Source organism: Mchenga conophoros, linkage group LG23 (assembly GCF_057382185.1).
Source record: "Mchenga conophoros isolate Kocher_MC1m ecotype Shallow Benthic linkage group LG23, M_conophoros_male_GT1.1, whole genome shotgun sequence".
Classification (NCBI taxonomy): domain Eukaryota; kingdom Metazoa; phylum Chordata; class Actinopteri; order Cichliformes; family Cichlidae; genus Mchenga; species Mchenga conophoros.
The window spans coordinates 40,928,958-40,950,647 of NC_140547.1; the positions used below are offsets into that span (position 1 = coordinate 40,928,958).

A 21,690-nucleotide genomic window follows, 5' to 3' on the forward strand; every position below is an offset into this window, starting at 1 on the left:
AGCCGATCAGCTGATCATTGATCAGTTTCATGATCAAAGTAGCAACAGAAGAGGGAGGGAGGGGGGGGGGGGATAAGAGAAGAGGCAGCTGTGCAGCGTAAAGACAGAATAACTCCAGCTTTTTGTCTTTTCCCATTCTAGCTAAAGTACGGGACAAACTGTGTCTCTTCTCAGCTCAATACAAAACACATAATATTTTCTCTGAATGAGGGACCATTCCATTTTTTAAGGAGCCGTTGGCAACTCTACTAACTAACCTTGTGAATAAAATAAAGTTCACTATCAGTAACATCATGCTAGCTCACGCAGTACGAGTTATTGTAACTGACTGTAAAAAGTCAGCACAACGAAAATAAACTCCACCTAAACTTGGTTTATATCTGACCCAGATAGACTGCAGGTCATAACTTCTTACCTCAAGTTCAGTTCACCGCCTCCGGCCTCTGCTCCTCGTGCCTTTCCATCATCCACCTGCCAGCGTGTTGCATCTGCTGGCCTCCACCACTTGCTAATGTTACTGAATCTGTGGAAGCTCCGCAATAGCCACCACCAAACAATTGAGTTATTTTTACACATCTCCCAGCATCTGGCCAATCCACCACCTTTCAGTGTTTATACTGTTACGGGGAAAAAATGAAAAAAAAACCCATTGGCCCATAAAAACGAAAAATCACCATCGGCCCACCGGGCAAATGCCCAGTATGCCCGATGGCCAGTCCAACTATGTCCTCTGGGCTGGAGGGTGGCGGATTAAAAGCTTTGGTGCATTACCGTGAGGCGAAGGCCATCCATCACAGCTTTTTTGGGTTAGATAAATGAAAACTATGTTTTTGTAATAATTCCTGTGACTCCTCCTGCTTTTTCAACTCAGCCCATCACACGTCTATGTCTCTCCTTGTTTCGTCTTTTATTATGAAAGGGTTGTGTTTCCATGTTCAGTGTGTTTCATTTTGCTTCCCCTGTGGTGTCAGGTTCATTTGTGTCAGCTGTGTTTCCACTTGCCCTTTTATTTTCTGTGTATTTAAGTCCGCTGTCTTCCTCTGGTCAGTGCTGGTGTGTCTGTTTTCCTCCGTTCACGTTATTCCGGGTTTCAGGTTATCTCCTGATTCTGTTTAGGTCCATGTTCATGTTCATGTTTTTTCATCAGAGTTTCTCGCATGCACCTCCTCGGATTCATGTTCATGTTTTTCCTGTCATAGTTGTCATAGTCATACCGAGTTATTCCCAGTGTAGGTTTTAGTTTTAGTTGTCGCCCCTGTTTGCTGGGCCTTGTTTTGTGTTCATGTTTTTTCAACCTAATAAATGATTTGCTTTTTGTTAAGATTCAGTTCCATCTCTCCCTTGTCTGCTTCCGGGTTCATATTGCAATCACATCTGCCACCGTGACAATAAACTTATTTTGATTTTTAACTTTCTTTATTTTTTCAACAATATTATGTATATATAAACATTTTGCATCTTACAATATAAAGCCTGGATCCTGCACATATTGCACTTTGAACTTTAACTGTGTTGTCTGTTTATTGGAGATTGTACTACTTGAATTCATTATCCTGGTGATATAACACATTAATTCTCCATTTGGAATCAATATAGTATATAATACAGTATCTGTCTATCCATCTATATAGCTATTGAATTGAACTGGAGTGAATGGAAGAGAATTAAATAATGGATTTCATGTTCATGTTTATCTATGTTGTAACAGTGACGACTTGAGACATCTGTTTGGCACTATATGAAGAGAATTAAATAAAATTTGAATAAAAATAATATTAACTGTATTTATACATTTTCTTTTTTTGGATGAGACACTGTCAGTGTGCTGTTATATAACTCAGGTATTTTTAAGGCCCAGTGGCGTGTCCAGCGGGGTGGCCTGGGGGGGCACAGGCCACCCCCCCAACCAGACTGGCCACCCCAAAGGCAAAACAATAAAATTCAATCAAATATCAAATGTCCGATTATGTTTTCATGGTGAAGTTCAGATATCCGAGTGTAAGTGAATGCAGCATCGGCTTCTGCGCTATGTGCATCACGTTAGCAAAGGTAGGAGAGCCAAGCACGAAAGACGGCACCGCAGGAAACAATTTTTCGGTGAAAGAAAATGAGGACAGAATAAATGTCTCGGTAAGTAATATTAAGTTTGTTGAGTTTAGTAAACTTCGGTGAAATTAGAATACCAAGGAAAAAATAACACTTATTATTGCAGCCGTCGAATATTTCAGGCAGTATGCTACTGAGGGGAGCTAACATAAGAGTTATGAGTTATAAGATATAATCTAAGTCGTAACATTGCTGTATGGAGCTGCAGATTTGGTTGCAGGTTAACATACCTGGACTGGCCATCGGGCATACCGGGCATATGCCTGGTGACTTATTTTTTTTTGTAAGGGCATGAACAATGAGAGGTGGTGGATTGGCCAGATGCAGGTCGATGTGTAAAAATAACTCAGTTGTTTGGTGGTGGCTATGGCGGGGCTTCCACAGAGGCCAGCAGGTGGATGAGGGAAGGGGAGGCAGGAGGAGAGCCCCGAGGCAGCCGCCAGTCCGAGTGTCAGGTGAACTGAACTTGAGGTAAGAAGTTATGACCTGCAGTCTATCTGGGTCAGATATAAACCAAGTTTAGGTGGAGTTTATTTTCGTTGTGCTGACTTTTTACTGTCAGTTGCAATAACTCGTACTGCGTTCTAGCCAGCTTGACGGAGTTTCTATACAGCTGTTCTGTTGCTATGATGTTACTGATAGTGAACTTTATTTTATTCATAAGGTTAGTTAGTAGAGTTGCCAATGGCTCCTTAAAAAATGGAATGGTCCCTCATTCAGAGAAAATATTACACGTTTCGTATTGAGCTGAGAAGAGACGCAGTTTGTCCCGGACTTTAGCTAGAATGGGAAAAGACACAAAGCTGGAGTTATTCTGTCATTACGCTGCACAGCTGCCTCTTCTCACATTCTCTCCCCCTCCCTCTCCTGTTGAAACTGATCAATGATCAGCTGATCGGCTTTTCTCTCTTGTTTGTTTATCGCCCACTTTGCACCAGAAAGAGAAAACCAGCAGATGTCGCGCTAAACAACAGCAGCACGTTTAAGCTTGATCAGCTGTTGTTAGAATTTATTGAATATTAATTTCTAGTATCAGCTGATGTTTGCTGGAGCCACAGCTGTAAAGCTGCTGGTCATGATGTCGGTTTGGATATGTGGTGAGAGGGAAACATGAAGATGAAACCAGGAGATGTCCTTACTGAATCATCAGAGCTGAACAGTGATGGAGAAACAGGTTTACCTTTTAGGTGACATGAATGAGTTGAAGGGAAGTTATGAACTGTTTCTGAGAGACAAATAACACCAGCATCCTTTTTCTAAGTAGCTGACAGCTGGTAACTGTGCAGGGGCGGATCTAGCAAAGTGTTGCCAGGGGGCCAGGTAGGGCATTAACAAGGAGAGGGGGGCACAAAGAAATACTTTTCTTTCTTATTCTCATTTCAAATATTTAGCTTTTATTAAATAATTATCTGAATCTTGCGAACAAAGTTTTTATCTGACGTAAAATGTATAGAGATCATACATATACCAAAAAGACAGTGTACATCGCTGTCACAACAGCGTTTGTTTTCATTCAAAGGCTTTATGGCTTTAATACCTGGTGGGCTGGTCTGTAGTGAAAATGCCCAATTTTTTGTCCCAGTCCAGCCCTGCAGGTTAATACTGGCAGTGTCACCATGCCAGCTGACTGTATTTCATCATCAGCCAGTGTTGTTCTTTATACATCAATATTACCAAAGTTTACCATAAGGCAGCATAGAAAGTATTTACTTGCTTTCAGGTGTTATTCAAATGTTAGTCTTTTCATTTGTTTCCACACTTTTTTCCTGTTTCAAAATCAAACACCAGTTTGTGAGAAGATTATCTTCTTTTTTTAATAGGCATTGGTTTTGCATTGGCATTGGCTAATTTGCCAATTGTATGTTAAAATGTTCGTATTTTAATATTCAAAAATGTTTTTGCCCAAAACATATGTGCACTACATGTCAGTAAAAATACTATGCAAATATTGATGTCCTTGACTGCTGAATAAACACTGACTGATTGTATCTCTTGTACTTTATCAACGCAGTATCTAAAAACTTTGCACCGTAGTGGTTAAAATCTCATTCTAATAAGAGTTAAAAGCGCATTCGGTTATTAGGTTTACAGGGTTATTGAATTATGGTTAACGGTTGGTAGAATTGTTTTTAACATTATCTGACAATTACATCTGCCACCCTTCTCCAAATCTGTGCCCCTACCTGGCCCCCCCAACAAAAATTTTCTAGACACGCCACTGCTCGTTTACGGAGGGTACAAAATGCGGCAGCTTGTGTTTTAACTGGCACTCGAAGGTTTGAGCACATCTCCCCTATTTTAGCTTCACTTCACTGGCTGCCCATTTCTTTTGGCATTCATTTTAAAATTCTTTTATTTGCCTTTAAAGCTCTCCATGACCTAGCTGCATCTTAACTCTCTGAGCTGCCACAGTCTTATAAACCCACCCGCTGTCTCAGGTCAGCTGATCAGCTGTTCCTGAATGTTCCCAGGACTGAGCGCAAACTTAGAGGACATCGTGCTTTTGCTGTAGCATCTCTGAAACTGTGACACGATCTGCCTTTAGAGATTAGACAGGCTTCTTCTCTGCCTGTTCTTAAATCACTCCTGAAAACTCATCTCTTCACCCTGACCTTTGACACCTTGTAAGATGTTGGTTTTTAGTTTGAGTTTTTTAGTTTATTTTTGCTGTTTTATCTTGTTTTTAAATATAGGGCTGTTTAAATTTTTTATGTATTATGTGTTTTATTTTTTTACTGTTATGTTTTATTCTATTGTTCTTAACTCATTTACTGTACAGCACTTTGGTTTTGTCCTGGGTATTTTAAAGTACTTTCTCTATAAAGAGGGATTGGATTGGACTGGAAGATAAACACTTTAGTTTGCAGTACTGTGGTGAGTTCACAGTAAAGCACTGTGTTGGACTGGCGCACAGTGATTGTGGCGTTCATGGTCAGTGTTAGGTTACCTTAGAGCTGGGCGATATAAGATTTTTTCATATCACGATATGTTTTTTTCATTTCAGGCGATAACGATATCTATCACGATATAAGCCAAATAACTATATTTGTAAGATTTAAATGTGCCGTTGCTCACAAGTAAAATGTGAAATAATCAGCAGCTTGTTTTTATTTAAATATTTATTTCCCATAATAAGTTCAACAGGGTAGATGTACTTAAGGAACATGAGACTTTTTCAGATAAATAAAGGCAAATATTGCAAACTACACAAAAGGCAGCCGTTAAAGCGTTTAAGTTTCAAAATAGAACAAACGAAACAGACGACTAAATTGTCAATTCCACTTAGCAACAAAATATTAATTCTAAAAATAAATCTTAGTTTGTTTTACAGAAGAACAGACAAAACTCACTAACTTTTGTCAATATCAAATAAACTGAGAACTAAAAGGAAATTCTCAATCTCTCCTTGTTGTATAGCTTAGCTTTTCAAACAGTTTTAACAGTTACTTTAGTCTGACAAAAGCCGAATGACGAATTAGCGCTTCCAGTCAGAGACTGAGGCTACGTCCACACGTACACGGGTATTTTTGAAAACGGAGATTTTCAGTTTTCGTTTTAAAAAATAATCCCGTCCACACATAAAGGAAGAAATGAAGGAAAACGCTGCTATGAACATGCCAAAGCAGCAGGTGGCGCTAGATTCCTAACTGTGCAGAAATGTTGGCCAATCTGGGGCCTGTTCTTCGTACGTCGCTTACTACATCCAAGATCAAATGACACATCCAAGACCAAACCATCCCGCTAACCGTGAGCTCGCTAATCCGGTTCCCCGAACACGCCTGCTGTTGACGATTAGTACAGCTGGACGCAGTAATGTGACATCACTGGGTGTCGTAAAAGGGGCTACGCATCGATAGTAGAAACATTGATCGGCAACCCGCTGATTGGTCGGCGAAAATGTCGAAGGGGCGTGCTCGGTATTTTCCGGCAGCAGAGCAAGAACTCATGAGTGAGGGATTTCAGGAGTTTCAGAGTTTAATTAAAATGCAAGAGAACACTGCAAAGGCTGCAGAAGCAAGGAGAGAGGGCTGGCAGAAAGTTGCTGACAAATCCAACTCGTAGGTAATTTAATAATAATACTAATAATAATGGATTGGGTTCATATAGCGCTTTCCAAGGCACCCAAAGCGCTTTACGATACCACTATTCATTCACTCCAACATTCACACACTGGTGGAGGCAGCTACGGTTGTAGCCAGGCTGCCATATCGCGCCATCGGCCCCTCTGGCCAACACCAGTAGGCGGTAGGGTAGATCTATCATATGACACTATATTGTCCAATATCATATGGCATTATATTATATTATAATATGTTATATTATATCCCCTTTCACATTAGAGCCACAACAGGACCCACAAGAACATGGGAACAAGTAAAAGTGGAATACAGGAGTATTCTACAGAATGGTAATATTTATCTCTTAGATTGCTTTTCGTCTCTTGGCAAGGTAATACTGGCCTGTAATACTCTGTTAGTTTGTTCATAACAGCAACCAAGAAAAGGGCAGAGGAAAAAAAGACAGGTGGTGGTCCTGCACCCCCTCGTCAACAAGTTGGTTAAGTAAATAATACCCTCACGGGAATATCGATATCTCTCAATGAGCACACTGTCGCGCTGAGCTAAAGGATCCTGTCTATCCCGCAATATACGCTGAATTCTGAGGACTCTCCTTATCAATCTTGCACCTTCCGCAATGGGTTGGTCGCGTATACGGACAGGACATGGCTGCGACAGGCTTCCCAAATCCACTTTCGCTTTTATAGCCGTGGTCTCTCATCTTGATTACACGAAGTAATTTACAATTACTACTCTGAAATATGAATTACATCTGTAATAATCACATACATGTAATAGAATGTTAATAGTTCATTTCCCTTTTTTAGGAAATGACCTGTATGTATCTGTGTGACATCATTAAAAGGATCAAGTGCTGCATTATCTTTAGTTACATTGATGTTATTTATTTATGGTGAAACAGTGGTGGAATATCGCTGTTGCTTTCGTATAAATGAAGCGGACATACCTGCGTGGCCGCGATCTAATCCTGTTTACATAAAGTAAACCTGCTCCCGAGCAGGTTTACGCTTACGGCTCTGTTGCTATGACAGCAAGTCCCGGATGAGCTTCGGGGAACCGAACGATCTGGGATCACGCGAAATCGTCAACAATCTAATCCAGCTAACTTACTTAGCGAGGTACGAAGAACAGGCCCCTGAAGTCTAGAAGCCTCGGTGGGAAAAAGTAAACAAAGCTGGGGCATAGAAGCAGAACCGAGTCGTATGCGTGGAGGGACAGTAACTGTGTGTATATGTAAGCATTTAAACACTGCAGAGAGTAGAATTAACAGTAACAGTATTGTAGAAATTCATTTCACCCAAACAATAACGTGGCGCACAGTGTGACGTCAAAAAATGCGCACACCTTTGACGCTGCGTTTTCTCCGTTTTTCTAGTCCACACGTAAATGCAAAAACAGAGTTTTCAAAAATCTTCGTTTTCAGTGACCAAAAACGCCGTTTACGTGTGGACGAAAGGTGCAAACGCATAGAAAAATCTGCGTTTTCAAAAATACCCGGGTACGTGTGAACGTAGCGCATGCACCAGTTTATTGTATTTCCAGACTTGCTTTCGGCACAATTTACAGTGCACGCTACTCTGTTTTTTGTCAGACTTGAAATAGCCGAAATACCTTCACACTACGGAACTTCTATGGCTCTTCTGTTCGACAATCTCTCCGGCATTGGAACCATCATCTGTTTTTTCTTCGGTCACGCTCGGTTGATTTTTCTAGTCGGCACACTCATTTCCTCCATTACCCGGGGGGTACGGTGGCTGGCTGCTTCCTAAACAAATACACATGTGCGGCTTGGCACTTGTGCTGTACGTAACAAGTCACGTGACGTGACGCTGCGGCTGTGATTGGTTCGGCTCTGCGCTACTTAATTTGGATTGGCTGTTCTCTTTTTTTTTAAGAGGACAAGAGCGGCGAGGTCTATCGCGATAGTTTAATTTTTCTATCGAGAAAAAGTTATATCGCGATACATATCGTTATCGTTCTATCGCCCAGCTCTAGGTTACCTCAAGTACAGTGGATTCATTTGCATTTAAGCTGATGATGCTTAGATTAAGTCATCAAATTTCACCTTTATATCAGCTGTATAAGACAATTCTCAGGATACCGTTAGTGTAGGAAATGGAAAGACAACCAAGATATCTGTGAAACGTCTGCTTACATCTTGAATTCAGCTCCGGCGTATGTGGTAAGTTGTTAATGAGTGACTTTAATTTATTCTTTCTTCAGATGTGGCTATACACTCTACTGAGAATAAGCATACTGTCATGATATGAGTGGATCTTCAAAATAGACATCAAAATAGTTCATGGAGAAAATAAGTAGAAAAAGTAAAGATCTTCTTAGGAACAATACTGTTTGGATAATTATAACCATCATAAGCAACTGAATCATTTCAACATGTATTTGCTCAAAAATTTATTACAAACACGTATTTAATTATCAACACAAGGAAAGTCAACAGTTTCTAGAACTCCAACAGGGGCAGGACTTGGAGGTACTGGGATTTCAGGAGGCAGCAGAATGGTACACTGGTCAGTGTCATTATTATTGACCTGTGATGGTGGATGGCCTTGGGGGGAGCTGAGAGGTAACTCAGACCTCTTATCTTCAGGACACGGAAAGCAAGCATACTTCTTTTCAGCAGCTGGAGACTTAGAGACATCCCAAGTCATCAGCCTCATGCGTTTAGGCTGAGGCAAAGGTTCCTCTTCATCCTCCACAGAAAAAACGCTTGAATATCTGCGCTTTCTGCCCAGACCTAACTCTGCAATGGGTGGAGGTGTCAGAGGCAGAGGAGACATTAAAAAGGCCAAATCATCATCCAGGGATGAACAATCATATTTAAAATCTGGATGCATGATCTTGTCTGTGTCCTTTGACTGAAAGCTGGCATCAGCAGGTGGAGGAACTGAAGAAACTGGAACATCAGAACTCATCAGCCTCATGCGTTTAGACATCAAATGTTCCTCTTCATCCTCCACAGAAAAAACAGCAGAATATCTTCGCTTTCTGCAGAGACGTAACTCTGCAGTGGGTGGAGGTCTCGGAGGCAGAGGAACATCACTAGGACACATGAAATACGCCACTTCATCATCCAGGGATGAACGATCATTTTTCAAATCTGGATGAATGATCTTGTTTGTGTCCTTTGAATGAAAGCTGTCATCAGCAGGTGGAGGAACTGAAGAAACTGGAACATCAGAACTCATCAGCCTCATGCGTTTAGGCATCAAATGTTCCTCTTCATCCTCCACAGAAAAAACAGCAGAATATCTGCGCTTTCTGCAGAGACGTAACTCTGCAGTGGGTGGAGGTCTCGGAGGCAGAGGAACATCAGTAGGACACATGAAAAACGCCACTTCATCATCCAGGGATGAACGATCATTTTTCAAATCTGGATGAATGATCTTGTTTGTGTCCTTTGAATGAAAGCTGTCATCAGCAGGTGGAGGAACTGAAGAAACTGGAACATCAGAACTCATCAGCCTCATGCGTTTAGGCATCAAATGTTCCTCTTCATCCTCCACAGAAAAAACAGCAGAATATCTGCGCTTTCTGCAGAGACGTAACTCTGCAGTGGGTGGAGGTCTCGGAGGCAGAGGAACATCAGTAGGACACATGAAAAACGCCACTTCATCATCCAGGGATGAACGATCATTTTTCAAATCTGGGTGAATGATCTTGTTTGTGTCCTTTGAATGAAAGCTGGCATCAGCAGGTGGTGGACTTGGGAGCTCACATGCAGGTGCACTGATAGGTCTGAACATGAAAGCGGGAACTTCATTGTCCAGAGCACAACGGTCTCCACTGGATGAGTGTGGGAGCTTCTCCTTTGCCTGTGGAGGAGGCAGACTTTGAGCCAAAGGGATCTCGTGTTGCAGAGGAACATTCAAGTCATCTGACGTTTTGCTCTGTTACATATTATTGTTGTTGTTGTTGGATTTTTCTTTAAAAATTCACACGATTTAATGTTTAGAAACAGACACAGTGAAGGGTAACTTACCACAGCTCGAGCCATTTTAGGCGTCTGTCAAGGCAAAGACGCAGGATTTGGTTTCTCTGTGTAAGATTACAGGACAGTTGTCAGTTTCATTTTCAAGTCAGTTGGATAAATTCATATCAAACTTCTCAAACTGTATCATTAAAGCATTGTTTAGGTGGACAAATATGAAAGATATGAAGATAAAAACAGTAACAGCTGGCAATCAAGGGAAAACAACCTTATGAAAAAGGTCTTAATCATTATTGTTTAAAAGTAAATCTTTCAGTCCTTACTTCAGTGATTGTTTGAAGTCTCTGTGCTTGTTGTCAGTCGCAGATTTGTGTAAAATAGTTGCAGTTTGTGAATAAAGTTTGCAGGAGCTCCAAAGTTTGTCTGTTCAGTACCAAAGTAATGAGGAGACTGAGTGCAGGTTTGGAATCCTCAGTGACAGAAGAATGCAGCAATGTTTGAATTTGAATTTGTTATTGTTTTATTAACAACAACTACCAGGATCATGCCATAGCAACACAGTGATGCCCAGTCAAATGTCAGGTACAAGGGATAGCCCACATACACATCCAACAGCACAGTAAAGCAATGGGCACCAATGCCACCAGTCAGGCCTTAACAGTGGCGTGTCTAGAAAATTTTTGTTAGGGGGCCAGGTAGGGGCACAGATTTGGAGAAGGGTGCCAGATGTAATTGGCAGATAATGTTTAAAAAAAATTCTACCAACCGTTAACCATAATTCAATAATCTTATAAACCTAATAACCAAATGCGCTTTTAACTCTTATTAGAATGAGATTTTAACCACTATGGTGCAAAGTTTTTAGATACTGCGTTGATAAAGTACAAGAGATACAATCAGTCAGTGTTTATTCAGCAGTCAAGGACATCAATATTTGCATAGTATTTTTACTGACATGTAGTGCACATATGTTTTGGGTAAAAACATTTTTTAATATTAAAATACGAACATTTTAACATACAATTGACAAATTAGCCAATGCCAATGCAAAACCAATGCCTATTAAAAAAAGAAGATAATCTTCTCACAAACTGGTGTTTGATTTTGAAACAGGAAAAAAGTGTGGAAACAAATGAAAAGACTAACATTTGAATAACACCTGAAAGCAAGTAAATACTTTCTATGCTGCCTTATGGTAAACTTTGGTAATATTGATGTATAAAGAACAACACTGGCTGATGATGAAATACAGTCAGCTGGCATGGTGACACTGCCAGTATTAACCTGCAGGGCTGGACTGGGACAAAAAATTGGGCATTTTCACTACAGACCAGCCCACCAGGTATTAAAGCCATAAAGCCTTTGAATGAAAACAAACGCTGTTGTGACAGCGATGTACACTGTCTTTTTGGTATATGTATGATTTCTATACATTTTACGTCAGATAAAAAATTTGTTCGCAAGATTCAGATAATTATTTAATAAAAGCTAAATATTTGAAATGAGAATAAGAAAGAAAAGTATTTCCTTGTGCCCCCCTCTCCCTGTTAATGCCCTACCTGGCCCCCCTGGCAACACTTTGCTAGATCCGCCCCTGCACAGTTACCAGCTGTCAGCTACTTAGAAAAAGGATGCTGGTGTTATTTGTCTCTCAGAAACAGTTCATAACTTCCCTTCAACTCATTCATGTCACCTAAAAGGTAAACCTGTTTCTCCATCACTGTTCTGCTCTGATGATTCAGTAAGGACATCTCCTGGTTTCATCTTCATGTTTCCCTCTCACCACATATACAAACCGATATCATGACCAGCAGCTTTTTTACAGCTGTGGCTCCAGCAAACATCAGCTGATACTAGAAATTAATCTTAAATAAATTCTAACAACAGCTGATCAAGCTTAAACGTGCTGCTGTTGTTTAGCGCGACATCCGCTGGTTTCCTGTTTCTGGCGCAAAGTGGGCAATAAATAAACAAGAGAGACGATCAGCTGATCATTGATCAGTTTCATGATTAAAGTAGCAACAGAAGAGGGAGGGTGGGGGGATAAGAGAAGAGGCAGCTGTGCAGCGTATAGACAGAATAACTCCATCTTTGTGTCTTTTCCCATTCTAGCTAAAGTTCGGGACAAACTGCGTCTCTTCTCAGCTCAATACGAAACCCGTAATATTTTCTCTGAATGAGGGACCATTCCATTTTTTAAGGAGCCGTTGGCAACTCTACTAACTAACCTTATGAATAAAATAAAGTTCACTATCAGTAACATCATAGCAACCGAACAGCTGTATAGAAACTCCGTCATGCTAGCTCACGCAGTACGAGTTATTGTAACTGACTGTAAAAAGTCAGCACAACGAAAATAAACTCCACCTAAACTTGGTTTATATCTGACCCAGATAGACTGCAGGTCATAACTTCTTACCTCAAGTTCAGTTCACCTGATACTCGAACCGGCGGCCGCCTCAGGTCTCTGCTCCTCCTGCCTCCCCTTCCCTCATCCATCTGTTGCCTCTGTGGAAGCTCCCCCATAGCCACCACCAAACAACTGAGTTACTTTTACACATCGGCCAGCATCTGGCCAATCCACCACCTCTCATTGTTCATGCCGTTACAAAAAAAAAAAAAAAAAGTCATCAGCCCACTGTGCAAATGTCCGATGGCTAGTCCAGCTATGTTAACTTGTTAATCTTTCGCTGAAAAAACGTTTTCTGTGGTGCCGTCTTTCGTGCTTGGCTCTCCTACCTTTGCTAACATGATGCTCATAGTGCAGAAGCCGGTGCTGCATTCACTTACCCTCAGACATCTGAGCTTCACTGTGAAGCCATAATCGTACATTTGATATTTCATTAAATTTTATTGTTTTAGCTTCGGGGTGGCACCTGGGGTGGCCAGTCTGGTTGGGGGGGTGGCCTCTGCCCCCCAAGGCCACTCCGCTGGACACGCCACTGTAAACGAGTAACGTATGAAGCACTGATCCCTATATAAAGTGCATTACAGTAATCCAGCCGAGTGCTAACAAAGGCGTGGATAACTGTCTCAAAGTGCTGCTGTGAAATAAATGTCTTTATTTTATCAGCTGCCTGAGCTGAAAGAAGCTTGATTTTACCACTGCCTTAATCTGGCTGACAAGCTTCAGGTCAGAGTTCACTTTGACCTCCAGGTTTGTCACAGCTGGTTTAACGTACTGTGTCAAGGTATCTAAATACACATTGGGGGTCTCAGTAGGGCTGCCAAGAGATTTGAACCCTGGTGGAGGAGACCTTCTCAATAAAAAAGTGTTTAAAAAAACGTTTACAGGCTGCAGTCAGTATGTGGTGCACTAAGAACAGAGTTAATGGTTTTAAATAAAACATGCAGGTTGTGACAGTTTGATGAAATAATGTCAGATAAGTGTTGTCTTTTGGTATCTTTTACAGTTTTTTGATATTGATGCCAACAGTCCTTTAGCATCTGGAATGACACTTGTAGCTTGTTTCCATTCACGCTCAGCTCGACAGCACTCGCGTCTGACAGCCTTCAGCCAGGGGTCAGATTTAGTTTTAGGCTGCCTGGTTCTTAACGGAGCCACAGTGTCCAAAGCAATCTGGTAGGTGGAATAAAACCATGAGCTCAGTTCCTCAGTCTGGCTGCACAAAAGCTCCGGGATTTTACAGTTCTGGTTAAAAACTGTTAAAAACTGCTCAGCAGTGGACGGGTCAAAAATACGACAGCAGCGAGCAGCAGCGCGGTTTAACTGAGGTACGGGCAAGAGGAACTTGAAGCATCACAGGACTGTGGTCAGAAAACACAGCATCACAAATCTCTACGTTAAAAACAGAAACAAACAGAAGAACCATGAGATAAAACAAGATCAAGTGTGTGTCCATGTTCATGTATGGGACTGACTGAATAGCACAAAGTTAGAATGCTTAGTCTGTTTTTTAGGCTATTTCACAATATGAAAATAAATAACTTATTAAAACAGATCATATACACATCCAATAACTAAGTGAAAATGATTGTTTTTGTTTTTTTATTTGCTAATCAAAGTGTCAGTGCAGTCAACCATCGTTTTTGTCCTCGTGCATTAGTTTTGATTTAGTTATCAAGTAAAATTTAATAGTAATTTTTTTACTTTGATTTTTGGGATGTAGGATGATCATTTTCATTTCTGTCTAACGCTGTGACATCTTCTTGTTCCAGCATGATTTCTTTCTCATTGACATTTGATGGGTTTTCAAGGTGTTCCATTAACATTACATCTTATTTATTTTAATTTTATATGTGCGTGACTTGGAGCATGAACCAGAAATATGCAAGCCTCGTGGAGGTTTTTTGTCTCTAAATGATCAAAATTAAAAATTTCGGTATCATCGGGACCTCATCCATCTAGTCGAGGAGCTGACCGCGGTCTAGACTACACTAAGCAGCAGCAGTGTACTCCTAGTATGTACAATGCATCACTATGAGACATAAATGCACACTTAGTGTGATGTATTCTTAACAACTTTGAATGATGGGGTATGAAGTGAGAGGCATTTAATGAACTGGAAGTGCTTCTCTGAGCCCTCACACACCCAAGACAGATTAGGAAGAGAGGGGAACCACCTTGCTGCATGAGTAGCTACGCGGTCAGGTTGACTTCCACATGGTTTGCTGGGGACGCTGCCATGTAGCCAGCCTGGCCTCAAATCCAAGACCCTGAAATGAGGAGAAACTCCAAGGTGTGAAATTGCATGTGTAAAAAATTGTAGGTTTAAGATAGCTTTTAAAAGTCCTGTGATAAACACCTGGATGAGCTTGATAATATCCCGAGGTCCGAGCACCTCTGGGTCAAACTCAACCTGAGCTTTGTTGGTTGCCAGTGCGACCGAAGCCATGAGGATCCCTCTGGTTAAGTTGAGCTTGGACTCGATGTTGTGGACACATGATGCGCACGTCATGCCTGTTATCTGCATGTGAAATACATGTGATGTGGAATTTGCACAAAATTCTGCATTATCAATAAAGATCAATAAAGTATTCTGATTCTGATTCTGATTATATGGTGTCCCGCAGACTTACAGTGAGGTCCAGCTTTCCATGTGCTACTGCATTATCCTCAATCACTTTGGCACCAAAGCCCAAGTCTTTGATGAGCTCAGTCACTGCAGTAGCATCCAGGACATGTGAATCATACTTCACCTCTGCCTTACCGGCCATTAGCGACACCAACACTGAGAAGATTCCTGGTTAACAAACACAGTACACTTTATCAACAATCTTCATCTCAATTCAAATGCCTCATCCCTGGAAGTCGCTCACCTCTGTGTTTGAGCAGGTTCCTCTCGATGTTGGACACACAGGAGGCACAGGTCATCCCCGTAACGCAGATGAAGCATTTCTGTGCTTTTATCTCAGGCGAACTTGCAGATGGTGCCTGTGAACCCGTCCCATTGCTGACTACAGGCCTGTTTGTTGACATGTCAGAAAGTCCAAAGCTTACAGGCTGGGACTTTTCATGACTCTGAACACTCTTTATAGGTTCTGAAAGGACAAAAAAATATGGAGGCGCCATATAAGTTTGTAGCTCTACAGATTTATGAGGCTCAACTTAGAATCTTCAATCACCATAGTCCAACTAGAAATTTTAAAAACTCATCCTATTCTCTTCCTGAAGGGAGGGAGGATATAATCTCTTTCATTCATTTTTTTTGTCTGTTTGTTAGCAGTGTGGCAACCAGAGTTTTCGAATTTTGTGTGATGGTAGATAGCAATAACCAATAGATACCAATAACAGCTCAAGGTGATTAAATTTTCAAGAAAATCGGTCAAAGTCAAGGTCATACCAGATGTGAAAGTTAGTAAAATCTTTATATCACCCATAATTTTTCAGATTTCACAGCAATACACTAGGCCCTGTGGGACATGAGTACCTAGGTTGGCTAAGTATTTAACATTGACATTTATTGTTTAAGGTCAAAGTTGACCTTGGAAAAAACACTTCAAGGAATAATATCAAGTAATATATCCTGTGAAAAGGCCTGGAGAGGCATCACAGTGACGCCATAAAGTTTTGCAAAATCACGCATGCATGAATATATCTTAAAATGTCAAACTTTCACAACTTATAGAAGACAAGGGTAAAGATATAAAACTTTAGTATGTAATGCTTCAAGGTCAACGGTCAGGTTCACACAAATTAGGAAAAAGCCTTATTTTCCATGGGTCATCTCCAAACTTTAAAGCAATAGGAACATAAGTTACTTGTTTGCTTGAACTCTTTAAAACATTGTATGCCTTCACAGTGAAACAAATGGATTAATGGATTGGATAACATGGTAGGAACTAACAACTCGGTCGTCAGAGAACATCTGCAGGTGGCATGATTCCCTGTTGTACTGGAAATATAAGGCGCACAAAGTAAACAGGAATGATTTTTGATTGTTTAATTCTCATATAGCTTCAAAGCACAGAATTGGAAACGAGCATGAATGGCATTTCTAAAGCAAGCTGGATTTATTTTATTTTTTTTACTTTAAGTCCACAATCTTCTCCCACACCTTCTGCTAAACAGATAATGCAGAAGAGAAAATAACCAAGCATTTGCTTAGTTTGAGAAATTTGGATAGACTTTTTTACAGCTCACTGGCATATGATATACAACCACATGATATATAACTTCTATCCCAATAAGAGGCCAATAGAGGCCAATAAAACCTGACACTGAGAGCTGAGCAAGATAAAGAGAAATTAAAGAATTTGTTCATAATCTGCCTGCATTAATCCCTCATCTTGGCAGGCTGTTTCTGCAATTAAAGCCCTGGTAAGGATAAGGGCTCTCAGAGTTTCACTGAGGAGTACAGTTGTCTGGTTCCCAGAGTAACCGTTGAGTTTCTGGTTTACTCTAAACAACATACCTCTTCTAAGAAACCCTTTAGATAGCATGTACACGATTTTACGGTTAATGGCAGACATTTCCTAAATGAAAGCAAACCCCTCCAAGGACATCAAACAATGAGTGCTTTTATACCTCGGGTGTAAAAACTAGTTCAAAGATACTTGAGTTCCCAACTCACTCCTTGCCTGACAGAAATACCAGATGAAGAGATGAGGTGCCACTGAGGCATGAGAGTTGTTTTTCATGTTCATCCCATTGGTCTGTGTATGCCTTTAATAATAATAATAATTATAATTATTATTATTATTATTATTAATTATTATTATTATTATTATTATTATTATTATTATTATTATTATTATATTGCATAAAATGTAGACTTTACTTTTTTACTTTTTACCTCTTGTTTCTGTCTTGCCCTGACACCTGAGATCAGCCAATACAGCAGTGGGCCATAACAAATTAAAAATTGGTCAGATGATCCAGCTGTGCTACTGTTCTTGCATCTCTGGTGAGAGGCACTGAGACCAGATGAGAGGATTTGGGGAAATGATGTACAAACTCAGAAATGGAAAGATAGGGATAGGGAAAAAATGCACCAACCTGTGCCAAATTCTACCCAAAATAAATTAAAATGCACAACTTCTTGTCCAAACCTGATCAGCTGGAGTCAAGCTAACACCTGCTACCATGTGAACTAATGGGTAAGGTATCTAGTTCCTGAGTGTTTGTGTCCCTTTATGTTGGAGAAGTTTTGGGATCTTTAGGTTGTGATCTGGACCAAGTGCTGCGGAGCTCAAGTAAGATGTTAAAGAAAAACAGGATGGCAAAAACAAATGCTAACTGTTCCCTGGATGTTCAGTCAGTTGTCACCCTCACTATTTATTAAGATTTGACACACTGAAAAAGAAAACTGAAATAATCCTAAAATAATATATTTTTTAAAAGCTTCATTAAGCAAACATTTATTTTTGTTACCTACCTTTAAGTGAGGCGTCAAAGCCCATGTCCTCAATAGCTGCCCTGAGCTGCTCTGGCTCTGTCAAATAGGGATCAAAGGTTATTGTTCCCTTTTCCGCCTCCAGGGACACCGCTATGAACCGCACTCCAGTCATCTGAGAGATCCTCCCTTCTATTGTCTGCACACAAGAGCTGCAAGTCATCCCTCCAATCAAAATGGTTACAGTCTGGGTGGAGGCATCCACCTCCTTTTTCTGCCAGAAACTTAAATCTTCTACTGATGGGTCCTCAGATAACAAAGCAGTATCAAAGCCCATGTCCTCAATTTTGTCTCTCAGCTCTTCATGTGTGACTAGAAGAGGCTGAAAAACAATCAGCGCTGCTTTGTCCTGAAGAGACACCTGAATATGTGAAACCCCCTGCAGCTCCCCGATCTGTCCCTGAATGGACTGCACACAGGACTGGCAGTGCATACCATCCACCCTGATCTGCACCACAGACTCCACGCTGTATCCCAAGGTCTGTAGTTCCAGGGCGATCTCTTTGGTTGGAATAACTGAAGCATCATAGTCCACCTTGGCCAAACTGTTGGGTACAGACCATGTGACAGTAGAGCTGGGCGATAGAACGATAACGATATGTATCGCGATATAACTTTTACTCGATAGAGAAATTAAGCTATCGCGATAGACCTCGCTGCTCTTGTCCTCTTAAAAAAAAAAAAAAAAAAAAAAAGGTCAGCCGATCCAAATTCAGTAGCGCAGAGCTGAACCAATCACAGCCGCATCGTCACGTCGCGTGACTTGCTACGTACAGCACAAGTGCCAAGCCGCACGTGTGTTTGTTTGGGAAGCAGCCAGCGGGTAATGAAGCCAGCGCATAATGGAGGAAATGAGTGTGCCGACTAGAAAAATCAACCGAGCGTGACCGAAGAGAAAACAGATGATGGTTCCAATGCCGGAGAGATTGTCGAACGGAAGAGCCAAAGAAGTTCCGTAGTGTGAAGGTATTTCGGCTATTTCAAGTCTGACAAGTAGCGTGCACTGTAAATTGTGCTGAATGCAAGTCTGGAAATACAATAAACTGGTGCATGCGTCACACTGTGCGCCACGTTATTGTTTCGGTGAAATGAATTTCTACAATACTGTTACTGTTAATTCTACTCTCTGCAGTGTTTAAATGCTTACATATACACACAGTTACTGTCCCTCCACACATACGACTCGGTTCTGCTTCTATGCCCCAGCTTTGTTTACTTTTTCCCACCGAGGCTTCTAGACTTCTGATTGGCCAACATTTCTGCACGGTTAGGAATCTAGCGCCACCTGCTGCTTTGGCATGTTCATAGCAGCGTTTTCCTTCATTTCTGCCTTTATGTGTGGACGGGATTATTTTTTAAAACGAAAACGGAAAATCTCAGTTTTCAAAAATACCCGTGTACGCGTGGACGTAGCCTCAGTCTCTGACTGGAAGCGCTAATTCGTCATTCGGCTTTTGTCAGACTAAAGTAACTGTTAAAACTGTTTGAAAAGCTAAGCTATACAACAAGGAGAGATTGAGAATTTCCTTTTAGTTCTCAGTTTATTTGATATTGACAAAAGTTAGTCAGTTTTGTCTGTTCTTCTGTAAAACAAACTAAGATTTATTTTTAGAATTTATATTTTGTTTCTAAGTGGAATTGACAATTTAGTCTGTTTCGTTTGTTCTATTTTGAAACTTAAACGCTTTAGCGGCTGCCTTTTGTGTAGTTTGCAATATTTGCCTTTATTTATCTGAAAAAGTCTCATGTTCCTTAAGTACATCTACCCTGTTGAACTTATTATGGGAAATAAATATTTAAAAACAAGCTGCTGATTATTTCACATTTTACTTGTGAGCAACGGCACATTTAAATCTTACAAATATAGTTATTTGGCTTATATCGTGATAGATATCGTTATCGCCTGAAATGAAAAAAACATATCGTGATATGAAAAAATCTCATATCGCCCAGCTCTATGTGACAGCAATTATTCCATTCAGGCTGCAGATTCTGGTTTGGATGATGTGGACCTCATGCTCAGAGGTGATCCGCTGAAGTTTAAAAGATGCTCTTGAGGCAGCTTTAGGTGGAGGGCAGAGCTCAGTTTGGCTCCCATACTCGTAGGCCAGGTTTTCAAAGCCTTGTTTCTCAATGTCATGGTCATTCTCCTGGAAGGACAACAGAAGAGCATATCAATTCAGCATTTTTTTTATTTTTGGAAATGTAGGGAAAATAATTATTACAATTTATCTTAAAATTACAATATCTTAGGTCATATTTTAAGAATAAAGGCCATCTTTACAGAATGTTATTATTAAGATATGTAGTAAGACAGAAGGATAAGATCCAGAAACCGTAGTGTAAGGTAATTCTATCAGGCTTCTGCTATTTGACGTCTGTGAGCATCTGAACTGGAACATCACAGCAACTCTGACCTAAATTATTCAGATGACACAAAGCTCTACATATAAGCGTCACCACACATTTAAAAGCCCCTAAAAAGTGCTTTGCACATATCAGTTATGTATGTATATATATATATATATATATATATATATATATATATATATATATATATATTAGGGGTGCAACGATACACAAAATTCACGGTTCGGTTCGGTTCGATACTTTGGTGTCACGGTTCGATATTTTTTCGATACAAAAAAATGTTCATGCATTTTTAATTTGTCATTTATTAAAATTATAAATATATATTTTAACTCAAAAGTACAGTTTTTAAATTTAACCCTAACCCTTGTGCGTGTTTTTTATTTTGACAGCGAATGCGCACCTGCGGACCACTTATGTGCAGCCCTGGTTATTTAGCTCGTCATATTGCAGCCACAGAAATTATTTTGTCCATGAAACCATAAAGCTGCACTTTCTTTTTGCCTTATAGTCTGATTTGTCATAACTTCTCCGTTTTGTGGTAAGCTTTTCTTTGGCTGTCACTTCTTCACCCTGACCTGTCTTGTTTGGCTCAGCAGAACTGAAATGCTTTTACACACTCACTCACATAAGCTCAGCGATTCTCTGCGCGATCAACCTCTCACATGTTTAAGCTTGCTGCGGGAGATTTCACTTGTCATGTTTGCATAGTAAGCTAACGATTAATAAGACGATGTCAGAGGAATTGGTGCACAAATTATCATCACTCACAGATCAGTGCTGTCGCTCTCTATACACAGTTCGCACGATTGCAAAGTGAAAGCAAAAAAACAAGCGCAAATTCAAACGCGATTTCAATATGTCACATATTGACAGTGGCTCACCGATGCCAATGACATAATTACCCAGCTACATTTCTGAAAGAATGCAAAAGCATTGACATATATTTTTCCTACAATAGCCCGACGGGCAGGGAAGAGAAAGATTTTGGTAGCCCGACTGAAAAAATCGCTAGCTCCGGGACGTCGGGCTAGCGATATTGCAAGCCCTGTATCTGATTGAGGAATCACTCATCTTTGGAAAAGAGAGTTTATTACAGAGAAATGTCTCTTTCCAAAATAAAAGCTATACTATCCGCTTCTTCTGGGCTATATTCTCAGCAGCATAAGGAGAATCATGTGCTAACAGCTGTCTAAATGACTCGGCTAAAGTTAGTAGCATGCTTGTTGTTTTTGTCTTTGCACTAGGATGATGTCGGCGTAAATGTGCAGTCATATTCGTTGTGTTCCCACTAGTGCTTTCAGGTTAATCTCGTTGAAATGACCTTAAC

General features: G+C 40.5%; 1 protein-coding gene across 4 annotated transcripts in view; it reads right to left on the reverse strand.

Moving 5' to 3' along the window:
* The window catches only part of LOC146547833 (copper-transporting ATPase 2-like), a 28,887-nt gene that overhangs the window by 4,763 nt on the left and 2,434 nt on the right, over positions 1 to 21,690 (reverse strand). The window contains exons 2-8 of one of the 4 annotated variants that reach the window (XR_014890732.1): positions 17,973 to 20,140; positions 15,415 to 15,636; positions 15,175 to 15,338; positions 14,901 to 15,062; positions 14,719 to 14,811; positions 10,186 to 10,241; positions 10,000 to 10,018 (exon numbers count right to left, since the gene is read on the reverse strand). Coding sequence is in view for 2 of the 4 variants with exons in the window: in XM_085264837.1 (XP_085120963.1) it covers positions 14,743 to 14,811; positions 14,901 to 15,062; positions 15,175 to 15,338; positions 15,415 to 15,636; positions 17,973 to 18,423 (1,068 nt within the window). In the remaining 2 variants the exon portion in view is untranslated. Of the gene's footprint in view, positions 1 to 9,999; positions 10,019 to 10,185; positions 10,242 to 10,585; positions 14,812 to 14,900; positions 15,063 to 15,174; positions 15,339 to 15,414; positions 15,637 to 17,972; positions 20,141 to 21,690 lie in introns of those variants that run through there. The other 3 variants (XR_014890733.1, XM_085264837.1, XM_085264836.1) reach the window with 3 other exon arrangements.